Source organism: Zalophus californianus, chromosome 17 (genome assembly GCF_009762305.2).
Source record: "Zalophus californianus isolate mZalCal1 chromosome 17, mZalCal1.pri.v2, whole genome shotgun sequence".
NCBI lineage: Eukaryota > Metazoa > Chordata > Mammalia > Carnivora > Otariidae > Zalophus > Zalophus californianus.
Genome location: NC_045611.1, coordinates 26,669,118 through 26,688,473, shown reverse-complemented (window position 1 = coordinate 26,688,473; position 19,356 = coordinate 26,669,118). Strand labels below are relative to the sequence as shown.

General features: G+C 53.8%; 2 protein-coding genes across 4 annotated transcripts in view; one reads left to right on the top strand and one right to left on the bottom strand.

The window, feature by feature from the left end:
* The window catches only part of CNGB1 (cyclic nucleotide gated channel subunit beta 1), a 69,867-nt gene extending 59,143 nt beyond the window's left edge, over nt 1-10,724 (bottom strand). Inside the window, exons 1-3 of the mRNA XM_027620158.2 lie at nt 10,613-10,724; nt 9,975-10,048; nt 1,184-1,344 (exon numbers count right to left, since the gene is read on the bottom strand). Coding sequence (XP_027475959.1) covers nt 1,184-1,336 — 153 coding nt within the window. The 5' untranslated portion in view covers nt 1,337-1,344; nt 9,975-10,048; nt 10,613-10,724. The remainder of the gene's footprint in view (nt 1-1,183; nt 1,345-9,974; nt 10,049-10,612) is intronic.
* On the top strand, nt 5,838-13,433 carry LOC113936671 (testis, prostate and placenta expressed). Of its 3 annotated transcripts, none has more exons than XM_027620155.2 (8): nt 5,838-5,925; nt 6,649-6,905; nt 10,345-10,517; nt 10,800-10,974; nt 11,399-11,460; nt 11,697-11,761; nt 12,117-12,149; nt 13,269-13,433. In XM_027620155.2, the coding sequence occupies exons 2-8, from the start codon at nt 6,683-6,685 to the stop codon at nt 13,297-13,299; spliced, it is 762 nt and encodes a 253-aa protein (XP_027475956.2). In that variant the 5' UTR covers nt 5,838-5,925; nt 6,649-6,682; the 3' UTR covers nt 13,300-13,433. The 3 variants fall into 3 exon arrangements, with proteins under 3 accessions (XP_027475956.2, XP_027475957.2, XP_027475955.2); XM_027620156.2 differs by having other exon boundaries at nt 5,847-5,925; nt 6,681-6,905; nt 10,456-10,517; XM_027620154.2 differs by having other exon boundaries at nt 5,847-5,925; nt 6,681-6,905.
* Nucleotides 13,434-19,356: the final 5,923 nt, after the last annotated feature.

Genomic DNA, 19,356 nt, shown 5'->3' with positions numbered 1-19,356 from the left:
ACATGTGCACACATGCAGACGTACACATGTGCAGATACCTGCAAGTATCAGACACAGACAAACGTGTGCATATGCACAGACACTTGCGTATATACAGATGCCTTTGTGTACACACACGCACATACACATGCTCAGTCACATAGACATATACACACGTACACACACTGACACACACGTATTCATAAGCAATCCTTTCATGTATGCATCAACACACATGCACGTAGACAAACATACATGTGCGTGTATACCTGCACACGCAAAGTTCTGCGTCCGAACATGCATAGATGAGCAGACATGCACAGATGTACAAAGTATGTACATACACAAATATGTGCACACACAAACACATGAATACATCCACAGACTCAGAAACATTTGCATACAAACACACACAGCATGCCCCACATGTACCCGGAACCACAGGGACACCAATGCATGTGTTCCCTGGGGGAACTAGGTCCCATACACATGCATGTAAATAGTGTGTGTGTTCACATGCACACAGTTTGCTAATGCGTATGTACGCACAGACATACCACTAAGGACACAGGGCATGCACATACGTGTACACGTGTGTGCGCATGCGAACACTATGCACACGAACCCTATACCGGGGTAGTCACTGTTTCCTGAACGTGCCCTGCACTGCCCAGGACTCGCCCTTCCTCTGCCAGGCACGCCCCACTGCTTCATCTCCAGGCACACTGGGCCCAGCCCGCCGTGTCTGGGAAGCACTCCCCCGCCAGCTTCCACTCTCCAAACTTAAGATGATTCTCTCCCCCCTCCGAGCTCCCCTAGTTCTGTCTGGCACACTTGTTTGGCCCTCCCGGGAGGGGAGAGCTGAGCCCAGTGTTGGAGTCCCTGCATTTCCTCATCACCTCCGTCTGCTGGTAGAATGACCTGGCCGGTACCTGTCTGCTAACCCCTGGGGGCGACGCCTTATTCAGCCTCATGCTCCCAGCAGAGCGCCCAGGCCTGGCATCAATTAGAAGCTAAATCAAATCTGTGTAATTGAGCTTCTGGGTTAGTGGTCATCAGGCTCCTGAATGGATGGGAGGCAGAACTGGCAAGCTTGGATGAGCTGGAGTCCCCCTGGGGAAGGTCCCTGGGGGGCAGCTGACCCACGCTGAGAATCCCCTGAGCCACTAGGCCCGCATGCCCGCCCTCAGCCTCAGGCTCTTACCGGGGATTCGTCCCCTCGCTCAGCCTCCTCGGGGGCATTTTCAGGCTCCGGCTCCACCTCTGGCTCTGGCTCTGCCCCCTCCTCCTCCTCCATCTTGGTCTTCTGAGGTGTCCCTGGGGGCTGAGGCAGCACCCTCTGGACCCAGCTCAACATCCTGACACCTGCAGGAGACAGAGTCCTTAGGCCTCCCCAGAGCACCCACCATTGCTCCCACCAGTGGGGGGCCACTTTTGTGGGTCACACCTTTCCCTTTTCTCTCATTCAGCTTTCCAACATTTCTACAAATTATACCTCCAGGTATTCACTTGATAGAAATACTCAGGCAAAAAAGAAAAGAAAAGAAAAGAGAAAAGAAATACTCAAGCCAAAAACATGTGTATAAAGAGGCTGGTCGCCACAGTGTTATAGCAAAAAAATGAAAAGCATCCAAATATTCATCAGTAGGACCCTGTTTATTAGAAAATACGTAAATGTTCATTTGTAAGAGAGACAGGTATTAAATTACAATACATCCAGTAATGGAATATTATGGAGCCATAAAAAAAAGTGGCTCTATTTGAACCAGTACAGGAAGATGTACATGCGCTGGATGCCAGTCATGACCAAATCAGTTAAACTCTCTGTGCCTCAGTGTGCTTGTCTGTAAAATGGGGATGTTACAGAACCTATCTTGTGGAGAGGATTGTGAGGATAAAAAAAACCAATACAAACATGACGGGCACACACTGGAAGCTTAATAAATGTTGGCTATGACTATTATTTGGTGTCAAGCAAAAAACACCAATTATAGAATGTATCATGTTCAGCATGATCCCAAGATAAATTTTAAAAAATACATTATGAATAGCATATGAATGAAAATATTTTAACATAAACATTAACCTATTTTCATGATTTAAAAACATTTAAGATGATAGTCACATCCCCTTTTCAAGATGTATTGTCCTACCTTATTTGGGTCCGGTTTCTGGCATCATTTCCCTTCTGGGGTTGGGGGGCCTCTGCCCTTCTGACTAAACCCTTGCGGGTTGGCCCGGCCCAGTGGGCGCCACACAGGTTAATATGTGCAAACTCTCCCCCTCGAAAGGGCCCTTCTGAGGTGATGCCCAACATGACAGAGGGCCTCTCTGTCCCTCCTCTGCCAGGGACCCTGGCCCCACGCTGAAAAGGACAGGCAGAAGGCCCAGGATCCCTGCCCCAGTGCCCAGCTCCCCACAGCCCCCGGCCATGCTGCCTGCCCTTCTGCTCACAGCCCTGACTTCTGTCCCTGCTCGGGCCTCAGCCGGCCAGCTCTCCTGGGAGAGGCGGTGGTGAGGGGCAGAGCTCCGGGTGGGAAATCAGATCTCTGACTCAGCGTCAAAAAGGTGAACCTGAGCCAGACGTGAACCCCTCGGGTCTTCCATTCCCTGTGGGGTGGGGGCAGAGACCCAGTGATTTCCAAGGTTGGGAGAGCCCAAGATCATATGTTTAGGAAAGCCGAGTCCACCGACGAGGCCAGCCCCAGGCAGCCCCATGAGCCCAGACGGAGCTAAGTGTCCTCCACCCCAGATCACACTCATCTTCATTCTCCCCACTGGCCACCAGCCTCAGGAAGATAAGTGCTACCACTGTACAGCTAAGGAAACAGAGGCACAGAGAGATCAGTAGACTTGCCCAACGCCACACGGCCGGTAAGTGGCCAAGCTGAGTCACACTCAGGTCTGCTGACCTCCAGATGTCCCACATCTCCCCGTGGTATTGACATGTGCTCAGGGTTGGCTTCTGCAGGCCAGTCCTGCAGACCCTTTCCCAGTGGGCGGCACTTCCGGTTTGTGTTTCTGAACCTTCTGGAAATGACCAGGGAAGCCTTCCCCATTCCCAATTTTTCTTCTTCCCCCAGACCCAATCATTTCCTCCCACATGGATATATTTGCACATCCCTGCTGATTCCACATTGATAAGGGAGGCGAAGGCGAGAAGAGGGAGCTGAGAGCCCAGGGTCACTATGGTGCTGGGACCCCCAGCCTTTCAGAATCTTCTGGACAGCTGGTGAAAACACAGATTTCCAGGCTCCCCTCAACCCTCTGCGGGACCGGGAATCTGCATGTCACAAGCTGCCTTGAGGATTCACTGGGGTTTGAGCCCCACAGGCGGAGAGGGAGGCTCCAGGTTTCCAGCCTTGCCCTATCCTAAATGTCTTGCTAGAAGGAGAGCATGGGGAACCCCACCAGAAGTCCCACCGAGCCACCACTTCATCCTGACTTACCTGCTCAGATGCCGACCACCAGGCAGGAATTGCCTTCTCCCCGCCACCGGCTGCTGGTCTCTCAGACACAAGGGGGGATTAGCTGGCAGCAGCGGGCCGTGTGCAAGGGATTAGAAGGTGCCCAACAGGGGTGGGGAGGTGACGGTGGAAGACAGGAGCTCCACGGGCAGGCAGCCAGCGGCAACCTAGGCCATCCAGGGGCCAGCAGGGATCTAGGCCCCGGGGGAGGAGCCCCACTTGGCCCTGGTTGGAGCAGCATGAGCTGCCAGGGGACCCAGGGGACCACACACCTTGGCCAAGCCACAGAGTGGCCAGTGGGAGAATAACAGCTTTGGGTCCCTGTGTGAGGGCAGTGAGGTGCTGGGGGCGGGGGGAGTGATCACACGGGGCCCTGCATGAGTGAGACTTGGCCTATGCCCCCCTCCCTGGGCTGAGCAACCTGGAGGTAGCAGAGCCCCTGGGGAGTAGGCAAAGTCAGATGTGCCTGGGGGAAGAGGAAGGGGCTCTAGGGTGAGGAAAATGAACAAACTTTGGCCATACACAGTTGGGATGACCCTCATGTGCTTATATATGGAGAGAAAGAAGCCAGACTCAAAAGACCCTGATGAGCCGTACAGACAAAGCTCAAAAGGGGCAAAACTAGCCCGTCTTGTCTCTGGCTGCAAACATACGTAGTAAAACGACCAGGCAAATCCGTGGTGATGTTTTATAGCCAGAAAGCGGTTACCTCTGCAGGGGGTTGAGATGGGGAAGGGGTATGTGGAAGCTTCTAGGGGCTGGCAGAGCCCTCCCTGTTTCTTGCTTTCTTTAGCTGGCACCAATTTTTTAAAAACAACTTATGAGGTATAATTTCTATGCCATAAAATTCGCCCGTCTTTAATAAAGTGACTGAGTTAGGCAATTTGCACCACCCAGTTTTAGACCATTGCCATCGCCCCGATGAGACCCTTCATGCTTGGTGGGAATCACTCCCATCCTCAGCCACAGCTCCGGACAGCCACCAGTATGCTCTCCAGCCCCCCAAATGGGCCTTTTCTGGACATCTTCTATAATGGATCATACAACATGTGGAGTGTTTTTGTGTCTGATTTCTTTCATTTAGCATAATGTTTTTGAGGATCACCCACATGGAACCACGTATCAGGACTTCGTTTCCTTTAAATTCCTGAGTATTCCATGGGGGAGGTTATATCACAGTCTATGAATCTACTCACTAGTCAATGGACACTTGGGTTGTTCCCACCTATCGGCTATTTGAAATCATGCTGCTGTGAACATTTGTGCACCAGCTTTTGTGTGGACATATATATTTGCAGTATGCTTGGGAAGATTCCTAGGGGTAAAACTGCTGCGTTCTGTGGTAATTTTATGTGCTGTGTTTTATGAAACTGCTAATCTGTTTTGCAAAGTAGTACCTCTTGTCTTGGCCTGAATAAGAGAATGTGGGCTCTCGCCTTAGAAATTAGTAGTTACATTATATATTTACACACTTGCTGTATTTTGTTGTATTTTATAACTTTAAAAGACTTAAAAACAAATCGGGGGTGGGGTCGTGAGTAGAGACAACTCTGGGAGAGTTTTCTCTAAGGGGTGGGGCTCGGGGTGCTCTCTAGGGGGGCTGTCTGGAGCCCTGGAGGTGGAACAGCAAGGGAGCCAGATCCTGCATGACCCTCCCAGAAGAGGTCTCCCAGGACCCAGCAGTCTCAGCACCTGGGCAGGTGTCTGTGGAGCATATGCCAACACAGGCATATAAGTTAGACTCTCCCCAGGTCGCCTCACCTATGGGGCCCAATGTCAGTGGTTGTGACCAGGGTGGCGGGCAGGCCCCAGGGCTTTTGGGTGCTGGGCTTAGGCACTCATGACCTCTCTTTCCTGGGAAGGAGGGAGGGAGGCTGCAGGCCTGCAGGGGCCCAGGGCTAGAATATCACCTGCTAATCCCTAGCCTGCTGAGGCCACCGCTCTCCCTGATCCCTTTATGCTGACCCTGGATACTGGCCAACCGCTAATCGCCACCCTTGGAGACCCAAGGTCTGGGAGGCAGGGTAGTGCCCTCTTCTCGCAAGTCTGCAGGACGGCTCATGGTCTCCCTACATGGCAGGGCCTAGGGTCTTGCCTAACATAGAGCCTTGAGGCCCAGAGAGAGACAGCGACTAGCCCAGGATCACACAGGATGCCCTGGCTTACTATGGCATGGCAACCTCCAGGGTGGCTTATACTAACGCCCAGGAGACAGCAACTTTCAGGAAAGCCAAAAGTGGGAGCCAGTGCACAACACCCCAGGTAGCTGGCTCCTCTCCTCAGAACCAACAGTTGCCAGGGTTGCTGAGGAGTGGGTGCCCTCACAATCAGGCGGCAATGGGCGTTGTCTCTCTGCAGAATGTTCCTTTATTCTCCTATTGTGTAAGGCACTGGGGCCAGTCCATTTCCCTGCCTCTTCTCCCTACTGAGCCGTCAGAAGAGCAGGAAACCCTCACAGGCCTGTGTACCTGCAGACCAGGTAGCCGCTGTTGGGGGGGTCAGGAGCAAGGAGTCCTTTCTCCCCTCTTCTCCCTGCCCCACGTCCCTGTCCTCCCTGGGGAGGCCCACCCCCTGAGACAGCTTCCCTAGGCCCAGTCCCCTTACCCTCTCCCTGCTCCTCCACGGTCCAAGGTCCTCGTTCCTCCTGCGCACCTCCCACTCACCTCCACCTCGCACGTCTGATGGGGTCACGCAGAAAGGAAGCAGACTCAACAAATTCTCACTAAAGTTTCAATGACCGACAAGCCATGGGAATAGCCACTCTTTAAAGGGAGGCGCCGAGCGACCAGCAATGCTGTTCGAGTTCATATCTCTCATGCCTCGCCCCTTCTCTAAAACTTGCCTGTGTCTCCCTGTAGAATTTTGAGCAAATGCCAGATACTTTAGCTAAGGCCAGAAGTCCATAATTAGCTACCCAGAGCCAAACGGAGCTAAATTCTGAACCCACCTGCGCCTGCTGCTTCCCGATCCCGATTTAAGAACAGACTCCCATGCGGCCACTTTTAGACCGCTCGGAGCCACACACACCCTGTCCTGACCTGTCAGGGCCCTGAACACATTGTGCGCGCCCGCGTACGGGGGTGGGGGTGGGGGGTTGACTCTGAATGTCCCTGACACCGCAGGGGGAGCCCCCAGCCCTGGGTAGTAGTGTTGGACGAGTAGAGAAATCGGCCCCGGCCAAGGTTGTGTCACCCCACAGAAGGGTGTTGGGTCGGGGTGTCTCTGCTCCTCTAGCCATGGCCCGCACCATCGACCTGGTGCCCTGGGACGACTGCTCCACGCAGGCGTGCGCGTCCCCCGCCATCCTGCTGCCGCTGGAGCCGCCGCGCAACCAGCTGGCTGGCGTGAAGCAGCAGCTCTACCACCCAGCCCTGCCCAGCCTGCGCCGCATGGACATGGACTCGGTCAGGGCCTGCCTTTCCGACGAGCACTGCCGGTCCACCACCTACTGCCGCAGAGGTCTGGCCACCGGGCTGCCGCTGGCCACCGGCCCCCTCCGGGCCTTGCGGGGCGGGCGCGGGGGTGGGGGTAGGGGGGAGAAAAGCCGGGAGGGGGGCAGGGGTGGGGGTTGGGGGTGGGAACCTGCCCAGGTCTCAGCCTCCGCTTCCTTATCAGGGAAATGGGGTAACAGGGCCTGCCTCATATTATGCTGAGATTCAAACGAGCTGGGAGAATAGGGGAAGGGAGGGAAAAATAAAACAAGATGAAATCAGAGAGCGAGACAAACCGTAAGAGACTCTTAATCACAGGAAACAAACTGAGGGTTGCTGGAGGGAGCGAGGTGGGGGGCTGGGGGACCTGGGTGAGGGGCATTAAGGAGGGCACCTGATGTGATGAGCACTGGGATGTTACATACAGCCCACGAATCACTGAACTCCACCTCTGAAACTAATAATACACTCTATGTTAATTAATTGAATTTAAATAAATAAATAAATAAATAACAAGCTAAGAGAAGCACTTAAAGTCATGCCTAGCACAGAGTACACGCCCAACAATAACCTAACGGTGGTTACTAACAGAGAGAGAAGTGTGCAGATGTCGCGTAGTAGGAGTGATCATAAAGCGACAGTGACAGCTTCTGCCCAATCTGCTCTCCACGTGGAAAAGGAAGAGAAAGACCCTCCTCACACTCCCCATGAATGAGAGGTAGACAGGAGAGTCTTTGGGGTGAAAGGGCCACATGCACCCAAGGAATAGCCCTTCATCAATTGAGAAGCATGGGTGTGGAGATGGGGGTGCCTGTGAATGAATGAATGAATGAATGAATGAATGAATGAATGAATACACGTTCATTTCAGCACATGTATTAAGCACTTGCTTTGTGCCTGATGCTGCCCCAGAGGGAGGGAAACAGAGACGATAGCATGTGCAGGGCCCTGGAGGGGAAAAACTGCCCCAGGTGCTGGGGGAACTCAAGGGGTTTGGTTGGGCTGAAGGACAAGGTTGGGCAGCAGCAGGAGCTGGGGCTGGGGACCAGGGCACTGCCACTAAGCTCAGGGAACTTTGGAGGCAAAGGGGACCCTCTGAAGACTTGAAGCAGAAAAAGAGGTCTGAGCATCTGGGGGTGGGGAGGGGGTGGAGGATGGCTCAGAGGGACCAGAGGTGGATGGGGGCTGGGGGGCGGGTATGACACTGGGAAGGACCACAGTCTTCAGGAAGGAGTAACATTGTTTCAGCCACTGGAGAGGGTTTGGGAAGGTATTTAGGAGATGAAGTAACAGGATTTGGTACCAGTGTGGGTGAGGGGCAAGAGTGGGAAGTCTGGAATGATACCCAGTTTCCAGCTCAGGTGACAAGTGGGACGAAGGTGTCAGAGACTGTATGGAAATTTCCAGAGGCCCCACGCAGAGCCCTGTAGGGCCTAGATGGGAAATGCCCGAGGTGGGTGGGGAAGCAGTGAGGAGGGAGGCCCCCACACCTGACCCTTTAAGGGGCAGCCGCCACGGGGCTCCGGCTAACTGCTGCGTGGGCAGGCTCAGCACGATTCTCCCAATTTCCTGGGTTCTCTTGGAAGCCAGGAATCTAGGTTTTTAGGGACAGCTCTTGATTTAGATATGTATTTTTATTGCAAGCTTAAGCCTTTAATAAAAGTAATAGAGTCACAGGTTCAAAATTCAAACGCTGTAACAATGTAGATCTTAACATCTCCCTCTGCCATCCCCCACTTCTGCTGACTTACAGGTAACCTGCCAGTTTCCAATGTATCCTTCCACTGTTTACTAATGCAAATACAAACATAAATTCTTTTGCTCTCCAACTTTTTGTTATGAAGATATTCAAACATAGAGAAAAGTTGAAAGGATAATACTATGGACACCCAGTGCCTTCCACTTGCTTCAGTTAATCCATTACCATATTTGATTATTCTCTCAAACACACACACACACACACACTCACACTCTCACACACACTTCAGCAAACAGTTCCCAGCGACAACAACCTCCCATATGACACAATACTATATGATCACATCTAGGAAAGTTAACAATAATTCCATAACACCTACTCTTCAGTCCATATTGAAATGTCCCAAATGACCCCTAAAGATGTCTCAGAGTTTTAAAATCCTTCCAGAACCAGGCTGCAATCTAGGATTGCACACTGTAACTGGTTGCTATGTATCTTGTTTTAGTCTGAAATAGTCCACCCACTTTCCATTTTCCAACTGGAAAATTTCCAATTTTAATATCGGCTTTTTAGAGTTCAAAATACTTATGTTGTAGATAGTCCTACGTTGTGAATCTGAGTATTTCCTTACAATGTTGTTTACCTCGATTGTCTTCTGTAAACTAGAAACTAGGTGTAGAGGCTTGGTTAGCCAGATAAAACATTGGTGGCCAGAATCTTGCACAGGGGATGGATGCCATGTTTGCCCTAACGCTTCAGCAGGAGACACGTAATGTCATTATCCTGCTGTTCATGATGTGAGGTTTGATGACCTGGTTAAGGTGGTGACCTGGAATGTATCTTCTTCTCTGCCTCCAATCGCCTCAGTTTTAGGCGTTAAAGCAAAAGGGAGCATATACTCTTGCACACCTTGGAGGTTTCGTATGGAGAACTGCCTCTATTTATTTTAAGTAGCTGCCTAGTAAGGATGTATCACAGTGTATTTAACGAGTCCTTTAATGACAGACACTTGAGCTGCTCCGTCATTCTCTGCTCCCAACAATGCTGAAATGGGTAGATCTTTTACCCACATCATTTCCCAGTTGTACACCTGTAATGTGGGATAAATTCCCAGAAGTAGGACCAGAGGGTCCGAAGGTATGTGTATTTATACTTCTGATAGTTAATGTCAATTGCTCTCCGTAGGCTGGAACCAATTAATAGCCCCTCCGGCAATATTACAGCAGTGGCCCTGTTTCCAATAATTGCACTAACTTTTGGATTGTTTCCAATCTGATAGGCAAATATTGGCATCTTAATGTAGTTTGAATATGCATTCATCTTATTGTGAATGAGGCTGAGTGTCTTTTCATATGTTTTAAGGACCATCAGCATTCCTTGTGTTTGTGTGTGAATTACCTATGCATACGGCTGGCTCGTTCTTCTTGTCTTGTCTTGATTTCTAGGAACTCTTTAGGGAAATTGCACCTCATCTGTAAAATAAGTGGAAATACATTTTTACCATTTGCCCTTTGACTCCTGTCAGTTTTGCCAAGCAGAAGTTTGCTTTTTGTAGTCAAAGTCCTCAATCTGCCCTTTATGGCTATCAGATTGTGAATGAGTTGATATGGCCTTTCCCACCCCAAGGTTATAAGGGAATTTACATGTTTTCCTCTAGGGTTTTTATGGTTTTGTGTTTTTTACATTGAAATCTTTGATCTACTTGGGGTTTATCCTGTTGTAAAAGTAAAAATCTATTTTATCTTGGTTTTTTTTTTTTTTTTTTAAGTTGTCAAATATTTCCAGGAACTTTTGGAGAAAGGTCTCCTGAGGGGGCCCACGATGGCTGGTGGAGGAGACACCTCTTCTCCGCCTCTCCCTCACTCCATCTCTTCTTCAGATGACTTTGACAATGCCCACTTCACACTTTTGGGAGTCCCCAACAAACCCCTGCAGTGCTTGGTGAGTGTCCTTTGCTCCTGGCCCCGGGGTTTGCTCAGGGGAGAGGTTGTGAAGGTCCTGCCCGCTCCCAGCCCCAAGCTCCCAGCCCCAAGTACCTCGGGTTCTTCAGCTGCCTGCTTGGGCCCCTGCCCCCTTCCCATCTCCTTTGCGGGGCTTCAGGCTCTCTGCCAAGCGCCTGGGTCGGAAGGGCCAAGTTGTCAGCCCCAGGCTACAGGATGGTCTGGGTCGGCCCCCCAGGCTTCTGCACCTATCACAATGCCCTGACTCACATCACCCTGGCAGGATGTCACGGCGACCGGCCAGAGACTCCGCAACAGGTGCCGCGAGGGAAAGCTGGTACCCATCGTGCCGGGCATCAACCGGGTCGACTGGCCCTGCTTCACACGCGCCATTGAGGACTGGTCCCGCTTCGTGTCCTCGGCCGGCGAGTTCAAGCTGCCCTGCCCGAGCAAGAGGGGTCAGTCTACTGGGTCCGGAGGATGCCCTAGGGCGGGAGAGACCCGCAGCGCCAACTGTGGGTGGAGGGCATGGGGGGGCGCTGCGACAAGGAAGGCGGGGAAACCAAGGAGCAGCTGGGGCACTTAAAGCGGGCAGGACCGAGATGGGCTGAAGGACAAAGACGTGGGTCTCGTCTTGGAGTGGGGGCAGGGGCCAGGTCCCGGCCCGAGGGAGCCATTGGGCGGAGGCTGAGCGCGGGGCGGGTTCTGGGACGGGTGGAGCAGGGTCTAGAAGCCGGGCTTGTCCTGGCGGGGCGGGGCAGGCGGGACTGGCTGACCCAACGAGTGTGGGCGTGGTTCGATCCAGGGGCGGGGCTCAGGGAGGGCGGGGGCGGGGCTTGTTCGGGGTGGGCTGGGGGCTGGAGAAGGGCGGTCTTTCCGCAGTCGAGAGTTTCAGTGGCTACGCGGTGCGGTACTTGAAGCCGGAGGTGACCCAGAACTGGCGGGTAAGGAGGGCTGTGCGCTGACCTGTTCCTGGGGACCAGGGGGTCGGGGAGGAGAAGCTAACACGGGCAGCGGGGTGGGGAGAGGGCACCCAGAGCAGGGTTTCCCGGTCCCCAGGGCCAAGATCTCTGGGAGAGAGCGCTGTGGCGGGCCGGGGCGGGGGGGGGGGGGGGGGGGTGGTGTCAGTGTCCACCCCCCCCCCGGCTCACGGATCCCCCATTCCTCTGGCCCGCGCCAGTACTGTCTCAACCAGAACCCCAGCCTGGACCGCTACGGACAGAAGCCCCTGCCTTTTGACTCCTTGTAAGTGATGCCACAGACCCCAGGACCCCATACCTGGAGGAGGGAGGATGGGGTCTTGGCCGCTTTCCTCCGAGCACCTTTAGTGACTCTTGAAAGTGTGAGACCCGGGAAAACTGCTGGGTTCCAATACACCACAAGGAAATTGCAGTTTCAAACTGAATAGATGTTTAATCAAACGGAGCATCCTGTCGTCCAGTCCCTGGCAACCCCACCTTTCGGAGTGGAGGCATTAGGTGGGACCAGGGTGGAATGTAATCCTTCTGGTGGGATGGCGCCTCCCGAGATGGGAGTGAGGTTCCCGGAGAGGGTCACCATTCCCCACCTCGGGCTCACCATCCTCCTCCCTTTTTGGCAGGAACGCCTTCCGACACTTCGGCTCAATCTACAGGTAGGGGAATGACCCCACTCCTGCTCCGCACCCGGCCACTCCTCCGTCGGGCTGTGTCCTGGCTGCCTCTGGGCTCAGGCAACTCTCAGACCCCTGTCCACCCCGCCTCGAGCCAAGGGATCGGTACCCTCTGGGTGATATCCAGGGGGCCGACCTGCTTCCCTCCGGAGAGATCCGTGCCAGGCGAAAGTGCAGCCTACTGGGAGATGGGGGGAGCAGAGTGCATGTCCCACCCGATTTGGCTCAGACTAGGCCAAAAGGAGGGGGGCTTACCAGGGAGGAGAGCAAGGGCTGATGGAAAGAACCAAGAACCGAAAGTCTGCCTTCCAGGATGTGGATAGGTGGGAAGGGCTGAGGCTCCTGTTTCCAGCGGGAAGATGTAAGGTTTTCAAGCATCTTCATCTTTCAGCCCTCTCCCAACTACCAGGCCCCCTTTCCTCCACCGCAGCAGTACCACACTCCTGGATGTCCCCCAAAGCACCAGCACAACCAAGCATGCCACACTTTTGCTGGTGCTGTTTCAGGGCCCAGGTGATCCTTCCTTCTCTGCCTGGAAAATTCCTCCTCACTCTTGAAAGCCCAGCCTAGATGTCCCATCCTCCTTGAAGTCTTCCCTGAGGCTCCCTTGAAGCCTCTCCCCTCCAGCTCAAACCCCCTCGGGTTGGTCCACCACAGGTGCATCCCTATCTGATAGCACGTAGACTATTGCGTTATAATAATTGATGGAAAGTTTGCCTCCTCTCACCCACCCTGTCCACACACAGGGGAAAGCTTTCTATTTTACTCTTATATACTATTATATAATGCCTGCCAGCGTAAGTGCACTAAATGTTTGAAAAATGAGTAAAGCGGGGCAGGACTGGGGATCAATGAGAAACAAAGATGAGGCAAACTGGAAGGGGGTGATTGAAAGTCAAGCAGAGTCTCTGAAAATATATCATTGAAAGGAAATAGGGAGCCACTGAAGGCTCTTGAGCCAAAGAGAGATAGGATGGAAGCTGTGTTTTCAGAGCTTCGAGGACAGGAAGGTGGGTTTGGGGGGCAGGCCTATAGAAGGACAGCTTGATTTTCCCCAGGACACCCTGGAAGCCCCTGCCTCACCCCTGTTTCTCTCCACAGTCGTGTCAACTATCTGACCCCCTGGCATTAATCGATGAAAAGGAAGCCGAACCTCAGGCTGCTGGACTATGCCACTCAGGTTCTCCAGCAGGACAGAGGGTATATGGTGGCACCACTCATTTCCCTATGAGTTTGGCCTGACTGGAAATAAATCTAATAATAATAAACCAGGTTTCTCTCTCTCTCTCTCTCTCTCTCTCTCTCTCTCTCTCTCTGTTGCAGGGATTGGGAGAGAGGTCAGTACCTCAGGATGATGCTCTTACCTTTACCTGCCCCCCGCCAACTCCTGGAGGAGTGGGGGGGGCGGTGCTGGAGAAATATGTTTCGTGACCCCAGGTGAAGAGTCAGGGTCTAAGCCCCAAGGCTCAGCCGGGGGTGAGGTGTAGAGTTAGCCTGGGAATTGGGTTTTCCCTGTGCCCCTGTCCCCTGCTTGCAGACCCACAACCAGGCCCCCTCCACCTCAGACTTTGAACTCGGGCCCTAAAGAGAAAAGAGGAGGTTTGAAAGGAATTTTAGACACTGCTCTCAGAAGCTTTTACCATACCAGTATACTCTGGGGGCTTCCCTGGATCTGGCAGGCTCTGGTGGGCTCAAGGCAGCCTCTGGGCGTGGAGCAAGAATCACCTACTCCCTCCACAGAGCTTCAGGGCTAGCCCTCACATCTGTCCACCAAACTACAGAAAGGAAAACATGATGTCCTGGGGATAGCCATGGGCTCTCCTGGGCCAGGTCCGGAGTAAGCGCACTCAACGGGCTAAGGAAGACTGTCTCTGGCATGGTTAGGGGGAGCCGGGACCAATGCACAGCTCCCTTCCAGATAGCCCGCCCGCATCTCACTTGTGGTCAGTCTGCAAGGACAGATCCCAGCCGGGATAAATAGCCACCAAGCTCTCAGACTATCTGAACAAGAGCCCTGCAGCTAGGGTCTGGCGCCTCAGGGATCCTTGAAACTTCTGAAATCATGAGCAAAACTGTATGTGCCCCCCACATACACATTTTCCCATGGAGAAGCTCCTTGTTTTCATCTGATTCTCAGGAGAGTCAGTGCCCACACAGGTTAGGAAACCTTGACTTACAGCTTCCCTGTCCCCTTCCACTAATAATTACTGAGCACTTACTGCATGCAAGCTAGGTCTCAGGTGGAAGGAATTTAAAGAATAATACCAGGTTCTTATTTCTGGACCCTATGTTACACTATTCAGAACACACCGTCATGTGACTTATTATCTCCTCCATGCCCCATATCCCATAAACACTCTGAAAAGTGACCAGAACGAATGCTATCCTATATCACAGATGGGAAAACTGAGGCCCAGATCAGGAAGAAGTTCACTTTGGCCACACCCAGAACTCAGGACTCAAAGCAAGTCCCAGCACTTGACACAGTGTTCACATACAGTTTGCGCTCAATGTCGTAGAATAAATTATTTCCCAGAATGGGAGGTCTTTTGTTCAATCTTGGTTAAAAAAAAGAAAACAAGGAGACAGCTTTATCGTTGTCATCTGATAATGCAGACAGAGCCTGCCTTACAGACTCTAGGCTGACTTTAATTTCTTTTAGGGGTGGAGGTGATGGTTACTATCCTAATACGGAGGTGAGGGACCATGGTGTCTGTCTCTCTGTCCTCAAGGGTGGGGTTCTGCTGACAACAGAGCAGGAGCATGGGGAGGAGCAGATGGGGAGTGGTAAACAGATCATGGAGCCCCTTCTTCCTTGGGGGCCTATCGAGAAGGTATCCAGCTTCCTGCCATTTCATGCAGGAAGAAACCCTTTCCTCCAAGCCCAGCGGGCAGTCCACCTTGCTTGAACCTCAGGAAGTCCCTGGCAGAACCTCTTGGGGTATCAGAGCCACATCCTGCAAACCTGAGTGCCTCCTCCAACATGACAGCTCAGAGAAGGGATATATCTGCCCAAGGCTCCCTTCACAGCAGGGATGCTGGAGTCGAGTCCTGGCCTGTGTGGGCCTGGGACAGCCCGAGAGCATGCCTCAATGTACCAGAGGGAATCAAGTGCCTGGGTTTTTTTTTTCCTGGCCCTGCTTCCCTGACGCTGAATGACTGGGCAAGGCCCTCCGGGAATTTGGCCCAGCAGACATTTGAGGCTTACCCGGCCCCATGCTGGGTGCAGGAAGGACACAGACCAGACGCCCTCCCTTCCTGGGAGGTGCTCCCCGTACAGGAGGAGGAAGGCAGGCCCAGCTGATTCAAACTTGAAAGCAGAAGGTGAGAATGTGGGCACACCTAGACCACATTCCTCAAGCCCAAGACACTGAAAGGTACGGTAACCCACACCAGCAATGTAATTAGGTTCTTGCTCACCAATTGTACACTGAATCCTGACTCCGTAGACCTAAAAATGTGTGTCCAAGAATAAAGCAAATGCAGAGTGGATGAGCATTAACAAGCCTGATTCAGTATGTACTTTCTTTTTTTTAAATTAATTTATTTTTAATTAATCTCTATGCCCAACACGGGCCTCAAACTCAGGACCCCAAAATCAAGAGTCCCATGCTCTTCCAACTGAGACAGCCAGGCACCCTACCACTTTCTATTTTTTAAGCGTAAGATAATGTATTAAACACTTCTCAGACACCATGAGGTGGGTGATTTTAGGCCCATTTCATGGGTGATGAAATGGAGGGTAAGTGCCTGGCCCAAGGGCACACTGCTGGTGATTGGCAGAGCTGGGACTTGAAGCCAGCCTACCTGACCCTTGAGCTTGAGTAGCCACCACATGCCACTGCCTTCCTGCTATGAGAGAGATACAAGCCAAGAGTGGGGAGGAAACCAGAGGGGGCTTCCTGGGGGTGGGGACATCTGATAATTCTACACAGAGGCCAAGAGATGGGAAGAAGCCCTACTCCCACCTAGCCTGGGCCACTGTCTCCTGGCCTCAAAGTCTCCTCAGCCTCAGGGGACTCTTTACTCATCATAAATAGATCATTAGAAATCCTCCCTATGGCCACTACCTTGGGGACAGTCCAGCCTCCATGGCCTCACCCACAGGTCTTCCTGGTCGGTCCCCCAATCCACATCCCTGGCCCTGGGCCTCAATGCATTGCCCCGCACAATTCTTCCCCCCAGCCTCCTTGCTATTCTGAACACCCAGGCTCCTGTCTGCGTCCTCACCTTTGTTCAAAGCCTTCCTCCCCCCGAAAATGCCTTTCCCATCACTTCCAACCCAAACCCCACCGTTTCTCCCAGGCAGGCCTCTCTCAAGTGCTCCCTCCCCACCCGCCCCCACCCCCACCCCCACCCCCAATCTTCCCCGATACTACAGAACAAACTCCTAGCCTCTGGCCCACAGCTGGCTCTAAGGAAATACTGCACTTGGAGGCTCCCTTTATCTCTCTGAGTGAACACAGGGGCTCAGGAATGGGGCCTGGGGCCGCCCAGAACCCACACACAGATCTAGACTAAATGAAACAACTACTACAAAGTAACAGTTGTGTTCATGACAAAGTAACACACCAAATACATCCTCACCCAGGGCCTGGGGCTGGCAATGGGGATGGATCAAGGGTGAGGTGAGGGTCAGGGAGGACTCACATGTAAACTTTTGTGCTAAAAATCAGAAGCTTTGACATTTCCAACCTTACCTTTTGATACACGAAAACCTCAAACCTCTCTCCTCTAAAGTTTTAGCTGCATGCCCCGCAGCACCAGCTCGTGGATGAACAAAGGCAGGAATGCAGACCTAGGTTGGGGAAGCACACACAGGGAAGAGGGAGACCCCCGTGCGGACCCCCTATTCCCACCCCTCCCGTTGACCTCCTTTTCAGGGACCTGAGGAGGACTGGGCATTCCGGGCCTGGAATCTTTGTAGATTTGTGACAATCAATAGCAGCCAAGGCTTTTCCTGGAGGCATGACCTTCAAGGAACAAAGAAATCCCCCGTTTGAGGATGGGATGTGGAGCTTATCACAGGCCAGCCTGGCCCAGCCTGGGAGGCCCTGGGGCCAACGTCCAAGGCTGGAGCAGCCGGGGGGCCTGACTGAGGCCTGCTCCGGAGGAGGGAATGAGGTAGGGAGGCGGGAGGTCAGGATGGAGGACTGGAGACAGACAGAAAACTTCCACAGAGGCGTCTGAGGAGGTCTCGGCTCTTCCCGGAGCCGCCTCTGCGCAGATGGGGACACAGAGCCCGGCGGCTTTAATCCCTCAAGGAGTCGAGGGCCCACCGGAGGGCTGGCCGCCCCCTCTGCCAGCTGGTGAAGGGCTTTCCCGCCCCCTGGCCAGACCGGGCGCCGGCACCGGGCCCAGCCATTGTGCCCAGCTTCTTGGCCCACAAAAAGTGGGTTGGAACCAGAGCCCCAGGCCTCAGTGGCCGGAGCTGGGGGCCTGGGAGGTTCAGAGCCCAGGGCTGACCCATCCCCTCTGTGTGCTCCCCACCAGGCCAGCCCCCACGATTCCAGGCCTCCTTCACCACCAAATGCGTGGCCTTGGGCAGCCCCAGGACTTCTCAAGCGTCAGCCCAAAGGGAATACTACTCATGTCTGCCCTGCCCTGCCCTCCTGGTAGGAGGCTCTGACCAGCGGGTGGAGGCGACAGGGCTTATGAATGGGGTGTCGGGGTGGGGGTGGGGAGAGCCCCGACATTCAGAGGGAAGTGTTAGGGCAGCCCCCTCTGGCCTCTGACCTCTGACTGTTCTGCTCTCCCTAGTGGCCACGACGTGCCCAACCCTCCACAAAGACCATTGCACTGTGCCCTCACCCTCCCGAATTACCAGCTCCGAAGCGGGAAGCTTCTGTCCTCCTCTGTCTCTTGATCCTCCCCAGCTCTGGTTGTCGTCCCGATGTCACGGCTCACCCCAAGGTACCACCTTCTTCCTACGCGTCAGTGGTTGGGGCAAAGCACATGATTCCCCAAAGACTAAAGGAGGTAGAATACTACCTCCTTTTACGCCCCGCGTCACAGCGTCCCAAGTCCCCTGGTGAAAATGCTCTGCTCTACAAGAGGGAGACTCACATCAGCCGTGGGACGCAGGAGGTTGTGGGGGCTCCTGGGCGGGTGGGTGGGCGATGTGGTCAGCCGCTCAAGCCAGTCTGCGCCACTTCTGTCGCTTACAGCTGAAGCCAGACTGACACAGGAAGACCACAGGCTGGAGGCCAGCGGAGGCAGGGAGAGGAAGAAGACACAGGTTGATCCTGTCACCCTCCCAGAATCAGAGTGTCAGGTCTCTAAGGGCCCTTAGAGATCAGGGTCAAGACCTCTGCTTCAGATGGGGAACTGAGGCCCCCAAGAGGGTCAGATAACAAGTGCCTGGGGTCACTTTTTATCAAAAGGCTAGGACTTGAACCTGAACATCCAGGCTCCACTCACTGCCCTGGTTGGGGCGCAGGCTGGAGCCCAGAGGCAGAGGGCCAGGTGGGAGCTTTGTAAGAGGAGAGGATGGAGACAGAGCAAAAGCATGTCACTGTAGGCTCCGTGTGGGCTCAGCCCCGCCGGGGCTCCTCCTGCCCCATGCACATGAAGACCATCGAACATTCGCGAAGGGCAACCTGAAGCTATAAAGCACCAAACACACGCCAGTGCTTTCCAGGAGTCTCTGCAAGGTGTGTGGGTTTTGCCTAAGGTCACTCAGCTAGCAAGGAAGGCAGGATCGAAGCCTGGCACGGACACGAGGGGCCCTGGGCGTCCTCCGGCTGGCAAGTGGACACCTGCAGGAAGGGCCCACACGGCTCCTCAAGGGAGGTCCTCCCAGGGGCACACACAGAGGAAGTAAGTCCCCCTTAGCCTTTCCACTAGCTGTCTGCACCCAGTTTTGAGCCCCCCTGTGGCATGGGCAGCTCCTTGTCCTCTTGACTTTCTACCCTCCCCACCCCCACCTCCGGGGCAAGGTGCTGACCACCCTCCCCTGGCCTGGGGAGGCTGTTTCTCCCTCTCCCCACCTGCGCCCTGCCTTTGAGAAAATGGAAGGAGCCTGAGTCACAGCTGGCCCACTGGGGGCCTGGGGCAGGGAACGGAAAGGTGGGTTGGAAGGCCAAGGAGGGAGGTGGCTGGCTGGACACGCAGATGGATGGCGACGGGATGGGGTGAGTACAAGTGGGCTGAGAGCAGGCAGCCCTCTGGGGCAGGGAACCTGGCTGGG